General features: G+C 54.4%; 2 protein-coding genes across 9 annotated transcripts in view; one reads left to right on the forward strand and one right to left on the reverse strand.

Annotated features, from left to right (window-relative positions):
- Positions 1 to 23,065, reverse strand: part of FYCO1 (FYVE and coiled-coil domain autophagy adaptor 1) — a 75,074-nt gene that overhangs the window by 14,141 nt on the left and 37,868 nt on the right. For all 8 annotated transcript variants that reach the window (XM_026500650.4, XM_026500649.4, XM_048226868.2 and 5 more), the window contains exons 14-15: positions 20,276 to 20,414; positions 2,121 to 2,216 (exon numbers count right to left, since the gene is read on the reverse strand). In XM_026500650.4, the coding sequence (XP_026356435.3) occupies positions 2,121 to 2,216; positions 20,276 to 20,414 (235 nt within the window). The remainder of the gene's footprint in view (positions 1 to 2,120; positions 2,217 to 20,275; positions 20,415 to 23,065) is intronic.
- Positions 6,764 to 15,004, forward strand: CXCR6 (C-X-C motif chemokine receptor 6). Its single transcript, XM_026500652.4, has 2 exons — positions 6,764 to 9,908; positions 13,099 to 15,004. The coding sequence occupies exon 2, from the start codon at positions 13,099 to 13,101 to the stop codon at positions 14,143 to 14,145; it is 1,047 nt and encodes a 348-aa protein (XP_026356437.1). The 5' UTR covers positions 6,764 to 9,908; the 3' UTR covers positions 14,146 to 15,004.

Consider the following 23,065-nt stretch of genomic DNA (forward strand, 5'->3'; position numbering starts at 1 on the left):
GCCTGGGTGGCACAGCGGTTAAGCGTCTGCCTTCGGCTCAGGGCGTGATCCCGGCGTTATGGGATCGAGCCCCTCATCAGGCTCCTCCACTGTGAGTCTGCTTCTTCCTCTCCCACTCCCCCTGCTTGTGTTCCCTCTCTCGCTGGCTGTCTCTCGCTCTGTCAAATAAATAAATAAAATCTTTAAAAAAAAAAAAGGCCTGTCCAATGTTTACAATTTTCAAAAACCTGAGAGTAGGCAGAAGGGACCATTTTGGAAAAGAGGTCTTCCTTGTAGGGCGGAAATCTTACTGCACGGCCGTGTGTGCAGTCACCCTGACAGAAGGCCCCACCGATGCTGGGCCGTTTTATAATTTTACGTTCCAGAATTCTCCCCTTGCACCCAGTCCTTCAGATTGTGCTTCTAGTACTTTATTTTATTTTATTTTGCTTTTCTACACCTCATCTGTTCAGTGAGAAGACGATACTCAGTCTCCCCAAAGGAGAGGCTAAAAAAACAAATTAAGGGTTTGCCATCTCTGCTCAAATATAATCTTTTTTTTTTTTTTTTTTTGAGAGAGAACGTAAGCACGGGAGGAGGGGCAGAGGGAGAGAGAATATTAAGATATTAAGCAGGCTCCTCGTTGAGCATGGAGCCCAACACAGGGCTCGATCTCAGGACCCTGAGATCATGACCTGAGCCTAAATCAAGAGTCAGGAGCTTAACCAACTGAGCCACCCAAGTACGCCTCAAATATAATCTTAAATAAAAGGAGCCCACTGTCTACAGGACTCACGTCATAAATGTAAACTCTACCGGCTTCCAGGCTTCTGCCCTGTCCCTCCACAGTCACTCTCCACATGGCAACCAGAATGATCTTTTTTCAAATGTAAATTAGATTAAGTCATTGTTCTATTCCAAACCTCATTTTTGGGCTCCCATCTCCCTCAGATTAAAAGGCAGAGTGGCCAAAAAGGCCTGATGGGAGATGGGCCCCCTTCCCTCTCTGACTCAGTTTCTCTCACTCTCTCCGCTTCAGCCACACTGGCCTTTGCCCTGTTCCTTGAACATGCCAGATGCCATTCTACCCCAGGGCCTTTGCACGAACCGTTCCCTCTGCCTGAATGCTGTTCCCTCATAGAGCTGCAAGGCAACTCCCTCATCTTACCTTCTTAGGGCCACTTTATTCAAGATCACAAATTCCACCCTCCCCATCCTGCTTTGTTTCTTTTCCACAGCAAGCATCACCTTGGAATGTACTATGTCATTCACTTGTTTACTTACGTGTACTGTCCACCCCTGCTGGGATATAAACTAAACACGAGGGTGGGCATCTCTGTTTTGCTCACTGATGTGCTCCAGGGACCTAGAACATACCTGGCTCCTACTAGGTGCTGAGTAAGTAGCTGTGGGTGAGGGAGTGAATCTATTCAGTGACGATGAAGCCCTTATGCAGCCATGAGCCACAACACGGGAGAAGAAGGATGGGATATGTGAAAATACTCATGCAGTGGTGACGTTTTAAAAGACCATGAAATAAGATGTAGACTATTTTGTGTTGAAAATGATGTACATATGTATTTTTAAAAACTGGAAGGCTATACACTGAAGTGGTTTGCTTGTCTCTCTTTTCCTATTTTCTACAGGGAAAAAGGTACTGCTCTTATAGTAAGAAAAGCGAACAAAGTTATTTTCAAAAAAAGAACACAGGGCACAGGCAGGTGGGGGGCATGGGGAGCTTCTGAGGGTGAGGGAACTGTTCTCTGTCTTCACTGTGGTCACACGGGGGCGACACTGTTCTGTTCCAGACCTGGGTCGTCCCCCCACCCCCCGCCCCCGGCAGAACTGGGGCGCGGAGCCGGCTGGGCTCGGAGGCCCTTGAGATCACTTAAGCCACTGGCCGAGCTGGGCGTGGAGCTCGGCAGGACGACTGGTGATTACGCTGTATTATTTGTCAGAATCTAAGCACCAGACACATAAAGGGGGAATTTACTGTATATAAATCGTACCTTAAAAAAAAAAAAAAAAAGCAGAGACTGAAAGGCACCATCAGTGCCAAGTCAGAGCCTCTGGGGTGCTTCCGGCTCCTTCTCCCCAAGAGCAACAGCCTGGGGAGTCCCGCTCGGGGACCCGTCACTTACATCAGTTCTCCGGACTTCAGCAAGCAGATTTCGGCATCCTGCCCTGGCGGCATGTCTTCAGCGTCCTCGGGGGTTAGCAAGGTTGACATGGTGTCCCTGAAATGCCACACACAAGAACACACAGCCGTTTAGCCATCGGCACGTGGGGTCCCACGTCCTGGGGCCCCCAGCCTTGGAGTCACGTGGCCAGCCTCAGAATGCGCGGGATCCTGCAGTCCCAGAGGCCATGACAGAGGGTCCGGCAGGCTCTCTAGGTAGGGGCACAGGGGCCGGAGCTGAGCACTCAGGGCGGGGAGAAGACAACAGGGCCGCCGTGTCTTCCCTGGTGTCTTTCCAGTGACCAGGGGGAGGGGCTGCCCACAACTCGGACGGGCCACCCTCCTATCTCACACCAGCTGAGCACCATCAGCAGCACCTCGGGGTCCGGCCTGGCCAGCGCCTGGCTGTGACCAGCCAAACCTACTCTGGCCCATCTCCGGGGAGCAAGGACACATGCCCAGGAAACGGCGTAGCCCAAGAGGGAGCGGTGGGACAGAGAGTGGACCTAAGCCACACGGCCTCTCTCTGCTCATGACCCACCATCGGCTGCACTGAGAGCCAGCAGCGGGGGCCCGTCGGCAGTGCAGACACGCCACGCTTCCCATGGTGCTCCATGGAACACCAGGGCCAGGGGCGGAGGGCACCACACGCTCCCTCTCGGAGCGCCCCGGCACACTGCAACTTAAGTTCGAGGCTCTAGGAGGCGCTGCAGCAAAGACAGCTGCTGGACTTGAACTCCAGCGTTCGTGTGTTTTAAACTCCTACTGAGCTGCTTACTCTGGGAAGGCAGACGGCAGTCTCCCTCCTTCACTGACAGGGACACGGAGGCCAGAGCCCCACGCCTGACTCGAGCTCACTGCTCGTCCTGCCACAGCCGCACACCCGGCTCGGCCAATGGCTTGTGTGATCTCAGGGCCCTCAAGCCCCACCAGCTCAGGTGCCCAGGTCTGCTCAAGGGAAACTTAGTCCAGAAAAGAACCATTTGCCCCACGGACAAGTGTTAATAAGGAACGTCTCCCACCTAACACAGCTTCTTCCCAAACTGTCGCGATAACCCCCTTCTCAACCGCCCTAAAGGGCTCTCCCCAGATGTGCCCCGAACTGCCCCCTCCCACCCCTGACACGTACCCCTTGGGCTCTCACCAGCTTGGCCCCGGGGACACTTGCTCAACCTCTGAAGCCCCAAGGGAACACAAGCGAACGCAGTCTAGCCCCACCCCACCCACTGTTGTGCCCGGAGATGTCCGCCCAGGTCCGCGCTGGGACGCTCTCCATCTGAGTCAGCACCACACACACACACACACACACACACACACACACACACACACAGCTAGAAGGAGGGGGTCTGCGGCCCAGGCAAGGTCAGCGGCTGGCCGCAAGCATCCAGACCTCGTGCTCAGACGTTTCTGCCTCTACCACTTTCACACCCACTTGGGCACCAAGTTCACGGCTCCCCCCGGAGTGCAGCTGTGATGTGTGCTGGGAAATGACAGTGCTGTCTGGGCTGCGTGGCGTGCCAGCCACGGCCACGCCGGGGATGGGCTCTGCAGGATTCCCAGGGAATTCCTGCGCTCAGGTGAGCTCAGGACCTAATCTAACATCATCTCTGGGACATCAGAAAGTCACAACAGCCCAGCAGCCACACCCGACCGCTCACAGAGCTTCTCAGCTGTCACCTCTGCTTGCAAGGGATCCCCCGGCACATCTTGCTCACAGTTCACTGCCAGGAGAGTCCCAGGGCCAAGACCACTGCCATGGAGGCCAGTCCTTCCACAGCGAGAGGCTGCACGTGGTCTACCACAGTCTACGCCCTGCGTCTGAGCCCGAGGCTCCCCACTCAGTCAGGAGAACCTGAGGGTACACCTGAGCACCCAGGGGCTCTCTGGGTGGCAGCACGAAGGGGGAGTTCAGGGTTGGCAAAATTCAGTGAGTCTCCCCTCAGCCTGTCCTGGCTGTCACTCAGCCGTGGGGGCGGGAACACTGCAACGCGTCACAGCACACCTGCATGAACAGCACAGAGCCGTGAATCTGGGGGAGTCTGGGGGATGAGACAGGCAGCTTCACCAGGGGCGGACACACAGGCATCTGCAGCCTGCTCCCACCCCGCGTGCCCCTCCCTCCCACTCCCCCCGGGCCCCATCTGTCATTATCTCTTCTGGGTCCTCTCTCCCCTAGACCCAGAGGCCTTTGGAAGAAGGGGCTGCAGCTGAGCTGTCCCCACCCTACAGGACCGGCACGCGGCAGGTCGGCCACCACCATTTGCAGGAACCGAACAATGTACGTGCCCCTTGCTAAGAAGTGGAGATTCGGAAAAGGGCAGAGGAATGCTGACCAAGTCCAGGAGAGAACTGAGGCCGGGTGCCTAAAGGATGAGGCCCCCGAGTCACGCGTGGAGTGGCAGATGCAGGGTCGAGGAGCATGCCGACTGCTCACTTACAAGGCCTCTCTGCCTGCAGGAGGACAGGTACTGCCTGGGGAGAGGCCTCTGTCCTCTTGGGAAACCTCTGAGCGTAAGACGGGGCGTCACCGGACGGGCCCCAACATCACGCCTGCCCCCCACCAGACCCAGCAGCTGCTCTGCCATTTAGCCCCCCTGCCCCTGCCTCCTCCCCGTCTGCGGTGGGGCCGAGGCTGCTGGGGGTGACACTCTGCTCTCGGGGCGCCTCTGCGAGGGGGCGGTGGTGGGGGCCGGCACAGGGAGCCGCCAGGGCTGCCTAGATCACCAGACACCCACTGGCACCCTGTTGCCCGGCTGGGGCTGTCTGGGCACAGTCCCCGTCAGCCCATGGTAAGCGGGGGAGCCCGTCCTCACGAACACCCTGCCCTTCAGGGGCTGAGCGCCGGGAGCCCTGAGCAGTGGGGGCTCCATCTCTCTAGCAGGAGGTCCTTGGGGCTCCAGAGGGCAGGAGAGGGCATGTGGCTCCTGGTGGGGACGTCACTCCAAGGTGGTTCCGGTCTTGGTTTTATGACTGTGACTCTGGGTGCCTTTCCCTCCTCGGAGGTTGTTCTCTCTTCTCTACATGGGAGGAGGAGAGGGAACCGGATGGACTCCAGGCTCCTCTCCGAGCTCCAGGCTCAACTGGAAAAGGCTGGAGGTTCCAAAGGACTCCTCCCTCGGCCTTCTCCATGCTTCCCAAGGAAGGTACAGCAAGAATATGCTTGACCCACCTGCTGCCACCGAGGGCAAGCCTGGTGCCTCGCTGTTCTTCTTCCTCTCGGGCCCAGCCCCTCCACCCCCAACCTCCACCCTGCCCACCCCTTTCCGTGGCTCTTGTGACCACTGGCTTCCAGATCCCCATCCTTCTCCCGGGAGAAACAGAATTACAGAACGTCGGTGTGAGAGGCTGTTCAAGGGATCAAGTATACAACACCCCCCCCCACCTCCCCAGTACATGATGACCACAGATATGGGGGCCTGAGGAGCCAAGACAGGCCCAAGGCCACTCAGGCCTGCCTCAGCTCCTCTGCCTTCATCCTTGTGCAAAGTGCAAATGCCGTACAAGAGAAAGATAAGTTAACATCTGACAGAACAGGCTCTGAAGCTGTAATTGGTTCTCAGGCTTTTCCTGCATTGAGGATAAAAGAGGTCCTAACCCATCACTCCCTCTCCTCCTCCAGCTCCCCCTCTTGCAAGCCCTGATTACCAGCCAGTAGTGCTTCCCAGGGGAGGTACCCAGCCCCTCCCAGTCCTGGCTGAGGCCCTGCATGGGGGGAGTGGAGCAAGGTGGTCAAAGGTGGGGGATGCCATCCCAAGGGTAAGGATCAGAGACACAGAGGTTTCTTCTCAATGGCTTTGCAAACTGTGGGTCGTGACCCATTCAGTGGGTCATGAATCAATTTAGTAAGTTACGACCCCCATTAGAAGAACTGGAATGGAAAATGTCTACAAAGCAGTACACTGCGTGTTGTCAGGGGCAGGACTGTCACGGGGCTCTTGCTTTGCCTTCGTGTCTACACACGCACACCCGCGGGTAATCAGGTAAAATGTGTTATCTTACCGTGAGATGCAGCAGAAGAGCAACTCCTTTAGATGGCAGAGGACTAAAAACGAGCTTGAGAAGGACAGGGACAAAAGCCACTTCTTTTGTGGCCACTAGGGGGCACCCTCTCTCCTGCCAGAACCATTTCCTTCTGCTGCCACTGGGGTGTTTTCCTGAGAAGTTGAGACACATTCACTGCCCACAGCGCCCCTCCTTCCTCCCCTTGCTCCGGCCACGGAAGCCTCTGGCTGGCGATGGTGACTTTTGATGGCATGTCACCCCTTCCTGCTTAGCTTCCGTCCCTGAGCCTGTGGTCAGGAGAGCTGAACCTGTCTTGAGGCACACACATTTGTCAACCCGTTCCACCCTCTGGGGCTGGTCATCCCAGCATCCCCGGAGATCCTGCCCTACACACTGTCTATGCTCTATCGACGTCCAGATTATGTGCCCAGGGTGAGCCGGCTTTCTGTCCCATATGCCCCCAACAGAGGACATGACCAAAGGCTCCACTTGAGAACCACGTGAGAATTAAGTGGTGGCCACAGACAAGGCGACGGTGAGGAAGTCCCCGGCAATGCAGTCCAGGGGTCTGTGCCTGCCTGGATGAGGGGTCACGGTGTTGGGGGGGGCAGTCCCTCGGCTGGAATCCACCACAGCTTCCTCTCACAAATCAAAATGCCTCATCTGCTTTTCCATTGAATTACTGTACAACTTCAGTCCTGCAGATTGCCCCAGGGGTGGGGGGCAGATCCTCTGGCTGTTGGGATCGGTGGAGGAAGAAAGGATGCTTAAAAAGCCCCCATGGCCTGAGTGTCTTGCTGACAGCCTTCCCCGGAGGGCTCCACCTGCTCCTCGGCCTGCTAAGCAGCACAGTGAGAAGGGTTACTTCGCCTGATTACCCAGGGTCCCCGGTCCCCAGGTCAGCTTCTGTCCGTGGTCAGCAGACGGCTCTATGTTTACGACACACTGCCCAATTCAGCCGCCACTGGCCTTGTGGGGACGGCTGAACCCAAATTCATCACAATTTTTAAAAAGCCAACAATTTGGCTCCTTGGTTGCACGGTCCACACCTCAGGGGCTCAATGGCCACTGTGCGGGACGGCGCAGACCCAGGACACGTCCGTCCTCGCAGACGGTGCTCGTGAGCAGCACGGGCTCGGAACGTGGTGCTGAGCCCACTCTGTGGGATCTGAGGGTATTTTCCCATTTTACTATTCAAAGTAAGTTCCTGGTAGTTTTTCTTTCAATCATTGGCTTCCTTTTTGCCTAAAAACCGAGTGACGAAGAGCACTTCTGGTATTTTGATTTCTGATTGCTTAGTAACCACGGTCCGACCACAACACCCAAACTCGTATGCCCAACCTCAGAACCAACAGCTGGGCAGCACTGGGCTCGCCTCCCCGGCTCTAGTCGGAGCTGCCTTCTGGTCCGACTCTTTTTCTGAGGCTTTCGGTCCTAACTCATCCTCCACAGCCCCCATCAACCACCACTGCTTTGCAGGGAGACTTCTGCCAGCAACAGTAACCGCCTCAATCCCGGGTTCTGGGACTGACGTTCCTTCCACCTAGGGCTCTGGATCGGGAACGTCAGGGGCTTTGGAAAAGCGAACAGGTCAATGCACCCTGACTTCCAAGATGCACCTGCAGTGGGCATGGCTGCTGTTTCCTGGCTATCCTTACCCCAGTGCTGTTTAGAACATGTGCAAGTGTTCCAGGGGAAATCTAAGACATGTGATGGGGCCACTGCCCTTGGGAAGTTCAGAGTTTTGTTTCAAAGAAAAGTAATGCCCTTGACACACTAAGCACTACAAACTGGCACTGTGTACAGTGACTGAAATAAGATTCTGGCCCCCAGGGGGTGAGCGGCTCCCTCCTCCAATTTAGCTGCAAGCCTTTCACTGGAGAACTTTCTGCCGGAGAACAGTGATGACAAGCGCAGCCGTGATTGCCCAGATGCGCGCCCGCCCTCCCTGCAAGCCGGCACACAGCTGTGGAGGAGGCCGGGGCGAGGGCCCTTGCTTCCCACGGAGTACGAGTGCTTGTCCTTCCAAGACAGAACGGCCTGGCCGCGTGAGCGTTTGACAAGGCTCAGGCTGTTCTAACTCCCTCTGGGAACTGGTCCCAAATGACACAGTTGGCTTGACCCTGGGAAAAGCTCATCTCTCGAAACTCAAGAGATTCCAAAACGAAAGGCTGGCTCGCTCCAAAGGGATGTCTTGCTTTAAAAGGTCTCTTTCGGAGGATGGGTGCTTTGGCCTACCTCCCCTGCACTATTTGGCTCATTGTTCATCATCCGTTGGCCCCCGTGTCCACCCACCACCTGTCCAGGGGCACACTCTCTACAGAGCCTCACGGCTCCTGCTCTCAGGGAACAGCTCATTCATTTGCACGAGTGTGGTGGAAGGGTCTGAACTAGCCCATTTGAAAAAGCCTTGAAAATCCACTAGTGGTCTTCAAAGCTTCGACTAGCGCCCCCTGGGAGTAGTGCAGGGCGCACAGCTAGACAGATGCTGGGCGCTCCAGGGACGTGCATGCTCTCGGGCAAGTGAACTCATCTCTCGACCCTTCTGCTTACTCATCTGGAAAGGCTGACGGCTGGACGGCTGGACGGCTAGGTGGGAAGCACCCAGCACAGAGCCTGGCTCCCAGTGGAACAGAGTGCTAGTCCCTAGGTCCTGGGGTCATGCCTGGTCCCCGCTCCCAATGCCTGACAGCCCGCCCTTAGGAAGAGCCATAGGAGCCGCTGTGCCCAGCAGACACGCACCAGCTGTGACGGGGAGCGGGCTGAGTGGGGTGCAGAGTCAGGGGACGGGGGTCTGGTGAGTCGGCACGAGGGCAGCTGCTTCTGGGAAAGCAGAAATGGAGTTCATGCCTCTACCGAGCAGCCTTTCCCCAGAGGGGAGGTGCCGGAGAATGTGAGCCCGGCAGGCATCCCTCCAGCTCCTGCCTTCCGGGGCCTTCTTCCCCAGAAGCATCAGCATTGCTGGGGCAGGGCGTCTGACAACTAGAATGGTGCTGTCACCTGGTGGTCAAGATCTGGGGAGTTCCAGGAGTGGGGACAGCCTCAGGGAACCAGAGGACTCCAAGTCACGTGGGTGTAGGTAGCAGGGCTGCATCAGGCTGACCCGTCCCCAAGGAGCCCTCCGGTGCCCTAGCAACGACGACAGAGACCTGGGTTTGTTTCCTGGAAGCGCCCGTTTTTAGCTGTGTGCACGTGGGGCCCTCAGTGTTTTCATCTGTAAAATGGGGCAGTACCTACTCTGTAGGGCTGCTGTGAGGACAGGGGCTATCGTGTGGGAGCGGTGTGCATACCTGGAACCCGGACCCCAGCATGGGCTGCGCATTGGTCCAGGCCCCGATGGCTCCAAAGAGACATGACTAGCGAAGGAAATAATGTTAGGGTACAAATGTCACCATTCTCAGTGCGCTGCCTGAGCCAGACCTACTTATTGCTCCCCTTCAATTTTACAAATAAAAACCCTCTGAGGTCCTGAGAGGTGGTCATGTCCATAGCCAGGCAGCAGGGAGTGCAGGACAACAGGGCCACCGCTTCCTATCTCTGACCCCCAAATTACGTGGGTACAGGCTGGTCATGTGGATTCTGATGAACGAGGCAGGGGTGGGTAGGGCTGGGTCTCTTATGATCACCAACCAAGGGCTCTCAGAAGATAGTCAACGGAAACACGGACCACATCACAGAGAGACAGAAGCCGACCTTGCTGCTTTGAACAAGCTCATTTCTGGGACAAAGTGACAGAGCCTCTCCGCTGGTGAGTCATTCATTTTCTTGTTTGCGGCGTTAAAAGGCAGGTACAAACCTCAGGTTGCTGGGATCCTCTGATCCCTGCCTGCGGGTCAGTGTGGGGTAAAATGCCCAGGCTTTAGAGCTTGGCTGCTCTCGGTTTGAATTCCACCTCTGCCCCACAACTCGAGAACTGTGAAGTGACTTCACGCGGTTCTGGGCACAGAGTAAAGTGCTCATGAGCCGAAGGTATTGGCAGTGCCCTCCCGGGGAGATGGGGAGAGTCTAGCCACTCGCCACATCTGTTCGCTGCATAATCTGATTCTTGGTTTTCGTTTCCTTTGCATTATAATTTAGAACACAGGCTCTCAGACAGTTATCTCGTTTCTTTTCCCAATGTAAGTCAATATACCACTGCAAAAACCTTGGAAACGATAGAAAAATGTAAAAGGAGAAGGGAAATAAGTCATCACGAATTCCACAGCTAGAGGTAAACTGCTGATAAATTCTGGGCATTTTTTTTTTTTTATGTTTTAAAAAATAGAGTCAAAATTGAGGTGCCTGGCTGGCTCAGTTGGTAGAGTATTTGACTCTTAATCTCAGGGTTGTGAGTTCAAGTCCCATGTTGGGCATGGAACCCACTTAAAAAAAATATATATATATATATAATATATACATATGTAATCAAGATTACATAGCTCATCGTGGATTCTTTTTTTTTTTTTAATTTGGGGGGAGGGGCAGAGAGAGATAGGGAGAGAGAGAATCTTAAGTTCCCCACACCCAGCACAGAGCCCAACGCGGGGCTTGATCTCAGGATCCTGAGATCATGACCGGAGCCGAAACCAAGAATCTGATGCTTAACTGACTGAGCCCCCCAGGTGCCCTATCATCGTGGACTCTTAAACAAGGGTCCAGAGAATATGTGGCAGAGGGACTCAAAGGGCTGGCAAGCCCTCAGAACTCCAGGCAGGGATGCACGTTACTTCTGAGGAAAGTGTCTGAGGTTTTAGGACACTCTCAAAAGGGTTTATGATCATAGACAGTTAAGGATCACGATCAATTTTACATCCTTTCGGCCGTGTACTCAATGTGACAGTAAGAGCCACGGCTGACTGGGCACGTTTACTTTGTGCTGTCGCTGCTGTGAGTAGTTTCAGTGTAGTGCATTCTCCAAAATCATTTAAGGCACTTCCTACACATTTGACTTATGTTCTGTTTTATGTCTGAATTGCAATTTGCTAATTTATTTATTATCGGACATTTACACTGCTTCCAAAGTTGAATATATTACTTCAAAACAAACAAACAAAACCAAACTGCATCAATCAACACGGAACTCTGGCTATTCAAGATAAAGAAATGAGTGATTTTAACATTTCTAGAAGGGAAACTAACTTTTTTTAAAAAAAGATGTATCCATTTATTTGAGAGAAAGAGAGAGAGACAGCACGATCGGGGAGGAAGGGCAGAGGGAGAGGGAGAGAGAATCCCAAGCAGACTCCACACTGAGCAGGAAGCCTGACGTGGGGCTCGATCTCACAACCCCGAGATCATGACCTGAGCCCAAACCAAGAATCAGATGCTTAACCGACTGCACCACCCAGGCGCCCCAAAGGGAAACTCACATTTTTAGTCCTCTATCTGCACAGAAGTGTGCAGTCCCAATCTGTTAGCATAACTCATTACAAATGAATTTGCAGGGGCCCTTCGAGGAAATGTGTCATGTGAGTGTAAGCATGTCAGCAGCAGCCATAATAGGATTTTCTTATGAACAGGCAAGAGTTAAGTCAGCCCATAATGGAGATTTGATATGGCTCTCAAGGAAAGCAAAGCCACTCATTTCATAGTCTAAGCATGAAGCAGTAACACATATCCACTCTCAACTGACCTATTTAACCCAGCAGCCCGCAGAGCTGGTTGGGGCCTGAGGACTACAGCTGGCCTATCACCCTTACACATAGCACATTTTGCGGTCTAAGAGCAGGGACCTTTCACTGAGTAGTCTTATTCCAGAGGTGAGGTCCTTCCTTGGAGAGAAAGGGTGTCCTGTCCCCACGAGGACGGAGGGGACAGCGCGAAGGCTGATACCATCTCCAGTCAGGACAAGTCTTCGAGTCGATTAGAAAGGAGACATGATCTCTCCTTGGATATGCCCTTGTCTGGCCAGTTGACATTCTGACTTTGCTAAACCAGATGCCTGTTTTTCTGGAGACTTCTTAAGGTCCTAGCAGGATATGGCACTGAGTCACCAGAAATGAGCCACTGTGTGCTAAGTATCTGCAGGTCAGTGGCCTGACACCCTGCCACAGCCAGCCCTGCTCCCACGCCAGAGAACCTGCCCCCGGCCCCCCTGCAGCAGCCCACCCATTTCAACCAGATCTTCCACTTGTTAAAGGAGACCCCTTGAGCCTAAGTTGCTAGTCACACAAGCTAAAGTAATGTTCCCTTCTGGGGAAGATTCCCAAAGATGGGGAAGTCTTCCAGAAACCAGGCTCTGGTGGTGGAACAGGGCACGCCAGGCGATAAGGGGCAGGCTGGGCCGTGCTGTGAGGAGGGCTGCCTGATGCCCTGGCCGCGGCCGGCTCCGCCACGGTGCTGGGTAGCCAGGCGCTTTCTGTGCTTTGTTTCTCCCGCATCTAAGTCTAGGCAGTGGAGGGCAAGAAAAGACAGGATGGACTGTCTACCCAGGCGGAGAAGTCCTGGTCATCCCCCAAACCCCTTCAGGTCCCCAGAAGTCTCCTCGATGGACTCCCCCTAAAGGGGGGGCTACTCGCCTTAGCGACCACAAAGAGCAGGGGTCTAATTTAACAGAAGATGAGGCACAGGATGGGCAGACGAAGGCAGGCCTGCCCACTCCAAAGCGGTTCCGTACTTCCAGAAGGACACCACCCCCACTCTACCACATGGGGGACCTTTGCTTTCAAGACCAGTTGGCACAGGATTTTCTGGACTGTGAGTGGGGTCGGTTATGTGTTGTCTCCCAGGTGGGTGAGAGCCTTAGGATTTTAGGGCTAATTAAGGGTCCCTCATCCTGTCTGAGCCATCACTGCTCAGCACGGGCCGTCTCCAGTGCCCTGGACTGCGCTGTCCCCGAGCAGAATGGAGGTGGGTTCAGGAGATGACGACCTGCCCCCTACAAGTGGGGCAGCAGGACTGTGGGAGAACAGGAGGTGTCACTCTCGGCCCCGACTCTGATTCCTGTGTTTGCCTCCCAGATGTTCACGGGAACGCACGCCATGGAGGAGGACGACTACGTCGACCCCGTGTTCTTCAACACTTCCAGTAACGGCAGCCAGGAGCACGAACGCTTCCTGGAGTTCCGCAAGTTCTTCCTGCCCTCCGTGTACCTGGTGGTGTTCGTCTGTGGCCTGCTGGGGAACTCTCTGGTCCTGGCCGTCTACATCTTCTACCAGAAGCTGAAGAGCCTGACGGACGTGTTCCTGATGAACCTGCCCTTGGCCGACCTGGTGTTTGTCTGCACCCTGCCCTTCTGGGCCTACGCGAGCCTCCACGAGTGGGTCTTCGGCAGTGTCTTGTGCAAAACCCTGCTGGGCATCTACACGTTGAACTTCTACACATCCATGCTCATTCTCACCTGCATCACCGTGGACCGCTTCATGGCCGTGGTTCGGGCCACCAAGGCCTACAACCAGCAGGCCAGGCGGATGGCCTGGGGCAAAGCCATCTGCTTGGTCATCTGGGTCATCTCCTTGCTGGTTTCCCTGCCGCAGATCATCTATGGCAATGTCCGCTCTCTCGACAAGCTCATCTGTGGTTATCACGACGAGGAGATTACCACTGTCGTGCTCGCCACGCAGATGACGCTGGGGTTCTTCCTGCCGCTGTTCGCCATGGCTGTGTGCTACTCAGTCATCATCAAGACCCTGCTTCGTGCCCGAGGCTTCCGGAAGCACAAGTCTCTGAAGATCATCTTCCTGGTGGTGGCTGTGTTCCTGCTGACCCAGACGCCCTTCAACCTCGTGAAGCTCCTCCGTAGCACGAGCTGGGAGTACCACACCATGACCAGCTTCCACTACGCCACCATCATCACAGAGGCCGTCGCCTACCTGCGGGCCTGCCTTAATCCTGTGCTCTATGCCTTCGTTGGCCTGAAGTTTCGGAGGAACGTCTGGAAACTCATGAAGGACATTGGCTGCCTCCCTTACCTGGGGGTCTTGAGTCAATGGAAGTCTTCCGAGGATGCTTCCAAGAGTTGTTCCGCCTCTCACAACGTGGAGGCCACCAGCATGTTCCAGCTGTAGGGCTCTCCCGGGCTTGGAGAGCGGCTCGGGAGCTTCCGGGAGCACGGCTGCGTGCTCTGGATGCGATGAGGAAGGCTTTGTTTATGGCTTGCACATTCTCGTGGAGAAGTCACCCAACCCTGTAGCCGGGGTGGGACGCTGCTTCTCGGGCACGAACACCTTCTGTCCTCCTCTTGAACACCCAGGCCTGAAGCTCTGTGTGTGGGGGCTGGAAGCTCTGAAAACCGCAAGGGCTTTCCTTCCTCTATCCCCAAGAACGCTGGCTCCAAGGGAATGACAATGGGACCCTGAAGACCTTAGGCTCTCCTTCGTGGGGACGGGGGCTGAACACTGAAGAGGGGACATGGCCACACAGCTGCTGAGGGCACGTGATACTCCAGGCTCCCAGCTCAGAAGATGCCTCTGGCCACTGGGAAGCCGGGAGATTAGAGCAGCCATGAAAACAAGTGCTGGGCCCACATGGCTGGGACCTCGATCACCAGGTACCCGACAGAGAGAACAGGCTCTGCTTCACCTTGGGGTTGGGCCTTTATGTAGAGAGATGCTTACGTTCTCTTTGATTAATCCCGGAAGGAGGAACACCACGGAACATGAATGGGTCCAGTCAGCTGAGGATTCCAGGGGTCCACAGAATGTTAGGAAAATGTGCAAAGCAGAGTTTAAGGCGATCGTGAATCTAAGCGGCATTTCTGAAATGGAGTCTTTGGTGGGTCTGCTCATTTAAAAACTAAATTGTCCAATGCCTGATACACGCACGCACGTATAAATCATGTATTAGTGTTTAGAGAATACAAACACGCCTGTATCAAATAGCATATGATTTTCATGACAAAAAAATAAAAACTTTAAAATCTCTAAACTATGTTTGTCCTTAGGCACATTCTGCTTTCATGTCATGTGCCTGGAATATACCGGAAGTGGTTACTTAAAGGCTCGGAGCATAGGAAGCAAGTTAAAACTGTAACCTTTCGAGGCACTGCTCGATCAAGGAAATGGAATATGCCAGTGATCACTCCCTCACGGTGGCTTTCAACCTCCTGACCAACATGAAGTACCTTCGTGTGACCTCCGTAATATGGTCACAGGATGAGGCAACGCTAAATGCCAGACACCTGGGTACGTTTATTAGATCCCAGCGATCTGCTCGGTAGGTTAAGTTGCCTTTTTGGCTCATGCTTCACAAAACCACTCACCAAAACGGAGAGTGCTGATCGCCAGCCGTGCAAGCGAGGGCACAGGGTGGTGGGCCAGACTGGGCTTAGCAGCATGGCTCTGGGGTCCGGACTGACCGGAGTGGAATCCTAGCTCCGGCTCTCACTCGTTGGCTAGACCAGTCGGTACTCTCTTTAACCTCCTTTGTTTTGGTGAAACACGGGCCGTAAGGGCACCTGCCTCTGGGGGCTGGCGTGGGGAGGACCTGCGATGGTGCGCACCATATGCAGCCAGCACGGTGTGCATTCAGGGGCGGGAGGGCTGCAAGGACGGGAAGAGCAGCACGACAACCAGCGACCCGCGGAGGCCGCAGGTCATCCTTTGAGAGTCGGCAAGGCGTGGGAGGGTGTGCTTCGTGCCTCCAGGGTCGTGTGGCATGTTCCCCACACCCTGGTCCAGCTGCGCAGAGGCCGGGCCTTACCGGGCCCACATGACCCTCCCGACTGTCTCCCGCTCGGGCCTAAATGCACCCATGACAGCAGCCGCCTCCCCTGCACACAGGCCACACGGACCGAGGGCTTCCTCGCTCAACACCATCTGCCCTTTCTATGGTGACAAGGCTGATCTTTCTCATCTTTAGACACAAAATAAACAATCCCCCTCCCCCAAAACATACAAAAAACCAACCAGGAAAAAAAAGTACTGAACGGGTCTCAAAGTGGGAGTTCCTGTCACCCTCCTTTGTGAGCTCATCTTAAGGTTTAGCACTTCTGAGAGCGGGGCCACCAGCCCCTGACTTCCACAGAATGAGACAGGGCCCTACCTGGAAAGGAGGACGTGAGGAGGTGGGGAGCCAGGGCCCTGCGGTGCCTCTACACGTTCCCACAAGGGAAGCGGTGTGGTGTGACGGGCACAGCAGGGCTCTGGGGTCACTCAGACACCGGCTCACTGACTGCCCAGCTCTGTGCCTCCTTGGGCAAGCCAGTCAGCCTCCCCAGGCCTGGTTCACCACCCGCACCACGCCACACGCTCCCTCCAGAAGTGCTCAGGAGGCCTGCACTAGGAGCGCCAAGCTGGGGGCTGCCCGGCCAAGGCAACAGAAGGGCAGCTGTGGGGCTGCTGGCTTCTCCCTCACCAGGTGCCTGCCAGGCTGAGCCGAACCAGACCAGGAACCCAGCAGATCATGCCCCGCCGCGGGCCTACGTTATACGCCCTCTCCAGGCTCCCTGCAGGAAGGCTGTGCCCCTCCTTCTACAGCTTAGGAAAACCCAGGACAGCACAGCCATGGAATCTTCCTTTACCTTCTCTGCATCCTCAGTCCCTCATCATCCCTGTATCTCTGGGCCCTTATCTGCCACACCTGAGAGTGGGTATGTTCCCAAGCCCTCCCCTGGGTATACGGCATCACCGCCAACAGAGGCGGGCACAGCCCACACAGGTTACAGAAGGCTTTCACGTCCTGACTTTGTTCTGTCCGCATAACAGCCCCAGGAAGGACAAGTTCCCAGCCTCAACCCTGCTGGGCTCCTCCCCTTGACTCTGCTCACACATGATGGGGTACAGGTGAGGGGGGCGGACTGCAGAAGGGGGCCGGGCTGCCTTGCCACCGGGTGGCCTCAGGGTCTGAGGGTAAGCTCCTCCCCCACCATGTTCCCAGCACTTTGGGGCGGGCGGGGGGTGGTTAGAGGCCCTGGACGGTCGCGCTGCCTGAGACGTGGTGAGCCCAGGTGATTTTGGTAGGCATTCCGGACTGAGGCACAAAAGGGCTGAAGCTGCCCCTGTGGGCAGCGGGGTGGAGGAAGGGCAGGGAGCACGGGGTCCAGGAGCGGAGGGGGTGCTCGCTCTGACCTCCTCCGCCAGGGCCCCTCCAGGCAGCGCCCGTTCCGTTGGCCTGGTCCTCTATGGCCTGGGGTAACTCCCAACGCCGTTCGGTGGGAGGCCTGGCACTATCGTCCCCACTTTTCAGGTGAGGAAACTACTTTAGAGAGATGAACACCGGCTGAAGCTCACACAGCAGAGCGAGGGCTAGGACTCCAGTGAGCCGCCTCTCTCTCTGTTGGCCGACAGACGTTTCCTGCAGCTGGTGGACTTCAGGGACCCACCAGCTCTGTAGTAATCATCGAGGGGGAAGATGCTGGGTTACCCCAAGCACAAGGTGGCTTTCTAACCTTAACCATCCTTACCATATCCTGTTCTTGTGTTGTTTCTGAGACGCAGGGATCACATCTCCCGGTTGGTGACAAACCCACCATATCCCCCGCAAAGCACTGTGACCATGAAGTTCCAGTCATAAAACGATTACCAGCAAAGGGGCTCTGAGGCGCAGGGACAGGCTCCACGAGTTTGGCTCAGTATCACTGGGCATCTGCGTGGTCTTCCTTGGAGAAGGACTGGGGTGCTAGGGACCAGGTACAAAGGGCACAGCTCAGCCCCTGACCCCACGATGCGCGTGGAGCATCACAGACACAATGAGCCTCCATGGAAGCTTCCCGGGCTCCCGGGCCCCGGGCTCAGTGCTTGACGTGACACAGCCTGTTTGTCTGGTAACCAGAAGGGGAGGCCAGGCTTGGGTGGAACCTAAGCAGAGGCCAAGGGACCCAAAGCCCAGCTCTGCTACTGGCTGCCAAGAGCTTTCTTTCTGTCTCTGCCTGCCACCTCAGGCCCGAGCACACACTTGGTCCACGGAGAGGCCTCAGGGTGGGCCTGGGGGAGTGTGGGGAGCAGGTGTGAACAGGCATGTCTGGAGGGCTCTGAAGAATGCCATCTTTTCTCCCCAGGTGAAGGGCTGTGCTTCTGTTTCTTTTTTTTTTTTTTTTTTTTAAAGAATTTATTTATTTATTCGACAGAGACAGAGACAGCCAGCGAGAGAGGGAACACAAGCAGGGGGAGTGGGAGAGGAAGAAGCAGGCTCCTAGCAGAGGAGCCTGATGTGGGGCTCGATCCCATAACGCCAGGATCACGCCCTGAGCCGAAGGCAGACGCTTAACCGCTGTGCCACCCAGGCGCCCCTGTGCTTCTGTTTCTTGCCACCATCCTAGCTCTGAACACGTGGGGGGGTCGGGGGGCAGTAGATCAGGGGTGTGGGGACCTCTCCCTGTCCCTTCCCTGTGCCAGGAGGGGCAAGGCAGACAACTTCATTAGCCCAACAATGCGTCCATGTGGGGAGGAGTGGACACGGGGCAGGCTTCTGATTGGCAGATGGGGAAGTAGGACCCAGAGAAGAGAACCGAACTCTTTAGAACGGACCTCTAGCCCGTGGACAGAGGGAGGGCCTCTGGGCTCAAAGCCTCGTGCTCGCACTTACAGCCATGTGACCGGGAGCGGCTTATCTGGCCTCCAGAGGCTTCCGCAGCTTTACCTCCTACGCCTGGAAGGGATGGGCAGGGACTGAGCAAGGCCACACACAGAAGTGACCGGCACAGGGAAGGTGCCTGACAGAGTTACTTTCAACACCACTGCTGCCAAGCAGCCTTCTCTCCTTCGGGGATTTGGACACACATGCTGCTTAATCCCTTCTGGCTCACTTCTCACTTTGGACCTGCTCATTTCTTTCTCGAAGTTTCCTGTCAGGGAGGCTTACACAAATCCAGGGCTCTAGACCACTCACGTTTCCTCAGAGTCCTGGTGTTTCTGATTGGCCTTAAACTCAGGAAGAAAAAGAACGTACGAGAAAACTACCAGAGATGCTGGGGTCTTCTCTAACGCACAAAGATGGTGCTTGAGGGTTCAGGCCCTTAGCTGACTGGGAGGGCGGGCTCTTCCCCGAACAGATGGAGCGCAGGGACTGTATGCTGGCAGTTTCATTTCCCTGGAACACTTCCCGATTTCCCAGGACCAACACACAGGTATCTGTCAGTGGTCAAAGTGCTTTCTGTTTTTGTTCTTACTGGGAAAGGGGAAGGTGAGGGGTCACTGAGGCTCCGGCCCTGCTCCCCTCACCACCTAGGCACCTGGCGGGGAGTACGGTGGCCGGGTGATGGTGGCACACTGGCTCAGTGCTGCTGGAACAGAGCAGGCCCTGGGGAGAACACTGTAGGCTGTGCAGTCGGTGGGGCGGGGGCGGGGGGGCGCTTCAGAAGGGGAGGCAGGGGTTCCAGGAAGGAAAGGGCGAGGTCCAAAGCTGAGGAAGCGACAGTGCACAGGGCTGCAGGGCTGGGTGACCGTGCTGGCACTCTCCGTGAGGCCATGACGGGGAGTTCAGTCACCCTCTCGTCAGAAAACAGGGGAGAGGGGAAGGGTACACTTAAGCCTCAACGCTCCTGCCCCGAGAGCAGAGCTCTGTGAAGATTAAATGTATCTCCTCCCACATGGCAGAAATCCTACTGAATAATCCTAGCCCTCCTGAATTCTGGGCAGGAAGAGACAGACAGAGATCTCAACATGGGTGTTGGCAAGAGCGTCATGAAACTCCCCAAGTGCAGAGAGAGTGGGTAAATTCTTTCTTGGCTTTTAAACAGCCGGGACTTTATTGTAGAAACTGCATTTAAGCCCAAACACCAGGGGCTGAGAGACACTAAGCGAGGCTGCCATGGGGGGTGGGGGCTTGGCCTGTCCCTACGGGTCCCCGGCCACAAACTCTTGACGTTCTGGTGTGGTGGCACTTTGTGTGGTTCATTCCTCACAAATCTTGTTGGAAAACGGATGAGAGGCCGGCGGAGAGTAGGTACTAACGGACTGTCAGGACACAGAGACACCCGGGGGCGCGTATGCACAGTCGGGTGATGGTGTGAGGCAGCGGTGAGCGAGCGGCCGTCTGCGAGCCAAGGAGAGAGGCACCAGGAGAAGCCCACCCTGCCGACACCCTGGCCTTGGCCTTCCGGTCTCCAGAACGGCCCCGAGCACTGTTCAGAGGCACTTTCCCTTAAACACAGACAGCCGATCCTGCTTCCAAAGTCTCACTTTCCCGGTCCTTTAATCAGAAGGCACAAGGGCCCAGCACCCGAGGAACACGCACGAAATAAAGGCGAGGCCTACTCACTGTTCGGGCAAGTTCGGGTCAAGGGAGTCGGTTTCGGTGGGTGTTTCAGGCAAGGAGGAGCCGGACTCCTGGATCTGGCACAGCTCCTCATCTGTGATGATGTCAAACACGGCATCGTCCGGCGGCCTGCAGTCGGCGTCTACACCGGGGCCACGGAGGCAGATGGGGAGAGAAGAGACAGACACAGTGAAGCGCAGGACAGAGAGGGCGCACTGTGGGGGATGGGCTACCAGGACACGCCCCCAAGGCCCACTCGACCTACAGCTATTCTGTCTGGGTGTGAGAGAAATGGCTGCCAGGACATTCCCGAAAGCAGCGGGACTACGGGTGAAACTGCACACAACCTGCAAGATTTGTCTTAAGCTCCTCAATCGGGCCTTAAAGAGATTGCAAGCGCTTACATATTCTCTGAAGCCTCTTATTTAGAAGAAAAAAAAAACCTACCAAATCCTTATCAGGCAAAAACCTAAAAAAAGAAGAAACACACTTTGTACTGCTGAGTCTCGCTCCCTAAGACACAGACACGGCTTACTTACGCCTTTTTGAACACCAGATTCTGTCTGACCTGCATTTTCACCTCCATGCACTGGGGAACCTCCCTCTATTCAAGGTGGCAGCGACCACTGTGCCTCTGACCAGGGGCCTGGTGTCTAACTTTGCAGGCCACTCAGGAGGAAGGACGCCCTTTGTCCACTCCTGTGCTGGTCACCCACCTGCAAGTACTCTCCTGTCTATGTCATGGAAAATGTAATGGTAGGCCTGAGGCGAAGAAAAGGCAGAGAGAAGGAAAGACAGAAAGAAATACAGACAGACAAGGTGACAGGAAATGTCAGAAATCAAAACAAGTGACCTCAGTACTCTGGCAGAATGCCACCCTCTGTCTTTGCTGGAACACCTGCCGTGAGTCAGGGCAGGGGAGATTCCTGGACGGTTTACCAAGAACAGTTCATGCGAGCTACAAGTTCCCAGCTGGCCCCGCCATAGGGCTCCTGGGACAGGCTGTGCTTTAGATGGAACATCCTCTTGTCTGAGGCCTGCAAAATGGAGGGCTTGAGACACAGGCTGAGAAATGGGACCAAGGACTGATTTCTTTCCATACGCCCAGCCACACTTCTGAACCTGCCTTCTGAGGCTGGCAGAGGGAAGGAAGGAGGACAAGTAAAGAAGGGACAATGAGCATCAGGAGAGAAATCAAAGAAGACTTATATGGAGAGCTATACCATGTTCATGGATTGGAAGACTCAATTTTGTTAACATGTCAATTCTCCCCAACTTGATCTAGAGACTCAATGTGATCCCAATCAAAATTTCACTAGGATTTCTTATAGAAATTGATGATTCTAAAATTATATGGATAAGCAAAAAACCTAGAATAGCCAACACTTTCATAAAGAACAAAATTAGACGACCTGCGCTACCTGATTTAAAGACTCATTAGGAAACCATGGTGATCTCAACAGTGTGGTATTGGTGAGAGAAAAGGCACATGGATAAATGGAATAGGACAAAAAGTCTGGATACAGACCCGACCCAACTGATTTTTGACAAAGGTGCAAAGGCAATTCTATGAGAAAAGAACAGATTTTTCAACCAATGATGTTGGAACAACTGGACAACCATATGCAAAAAAATGAATCTCTATGTGTATCTTGTAGCATAAACAAAAATTTAACTCAAAATGGATCATAGACCTAAAACTATGAAATTTCTAGCAGAAAACAGGAGAAGATCTTTGTGTCTTTGGGTTAAGCAAAAATAGATATGATACCAAAAGAAAAAAAGTTGATCCATAAGGGGAAAAAATGGAATGGACTTCATCAGAATTAAAACCGTCTGCATTTTGAAGAACATTTCTGCTCTTCGTAAGAAAGTGAAAAGAGGTTTTTGGCTGGGAAAAAAGTATTTGTAAACACATATGTGATAAATAACTTCTATCCAGAATATATAAAGGACTCTCAAAACTTAGTGATAAAAAAAAATTTTTTTTAAATGGGTTTGAAGAAGATACAGGAATGCTATGCCCAGTACATTCCACCATCCCTGTCCTTTGTACCAAATACAAATAATGGGGTCTGCCAACTTCCTTGATGATCCAGTTAAACAAAAGAACTAACAGTATCTCTGAAGGCTGGCTGACCTGCATTTAGGCAGAGGCCAAGGAAGAGTCCATAGAGACCAGCTGCAGGAGGTGGTGATGCTTGAGCAAAGACAAGACCCTGCCATCTCGGCTCTGCCTCCCTGGTATTCTACATCCACAGTCTGGTCTATGAGAGGACAGCCTGGTCTGCTCGGTAGGACTGTGCTGGGAGCAGGAACAGGAGGAACCAGATCCCACTTCCTCTTACGGAGCAGAGTGAAAGGATAGGAGAATACATCCTCCTTGGTCACTGAGAGACAGTGTGAGCCACAGGGAGAAGGTGAAGGATGTGGTCATTTCCACACACAACTTTTGGCCTTTGGTTTCTCTGGTAGGAGGGCTGGGTATCGGGGCTGAGGCTCTGGAGACAATATTTTTCAAGGTGTGGGGTACATTCCACTGGAAGCATGTGAGTTAAGAGGTACACAGACCTCACATTAAATAACACTGAATCATACCAGGAGAACGTTATTCCCTTTTCAATTCTCTTTCAAGCTTAATTACATCAAAAAGAAAGTCTCAAATTGGTGCGATACACTTTTAGCACCTCTTTAATGCATAAGTTTGGAAAACCTTGAATTAAGCTCATTACAGCTAACTAGCCACACTGGAGTAGTGCGGGGGGGGGGGGGCACCTAAGAACACAGAAGGCA

The sequence above is a fragment of the Ursus arctos genome, unplaced genomic scaffold (assembly GCF_023065955.2).
Source record: "Ursus arctos isolate Adak ecotype North America unplaced genomic scaffold, UrsArc2.0 scaffold_14, whole genome shotgun sequence".
NCBI classification, from domain to species: domain Eukaryota; kingdom Metazoa; phylum Chordata; class Mammalia; order Carnivora; family Ursidae; genus Ursus; species Ursus arctos.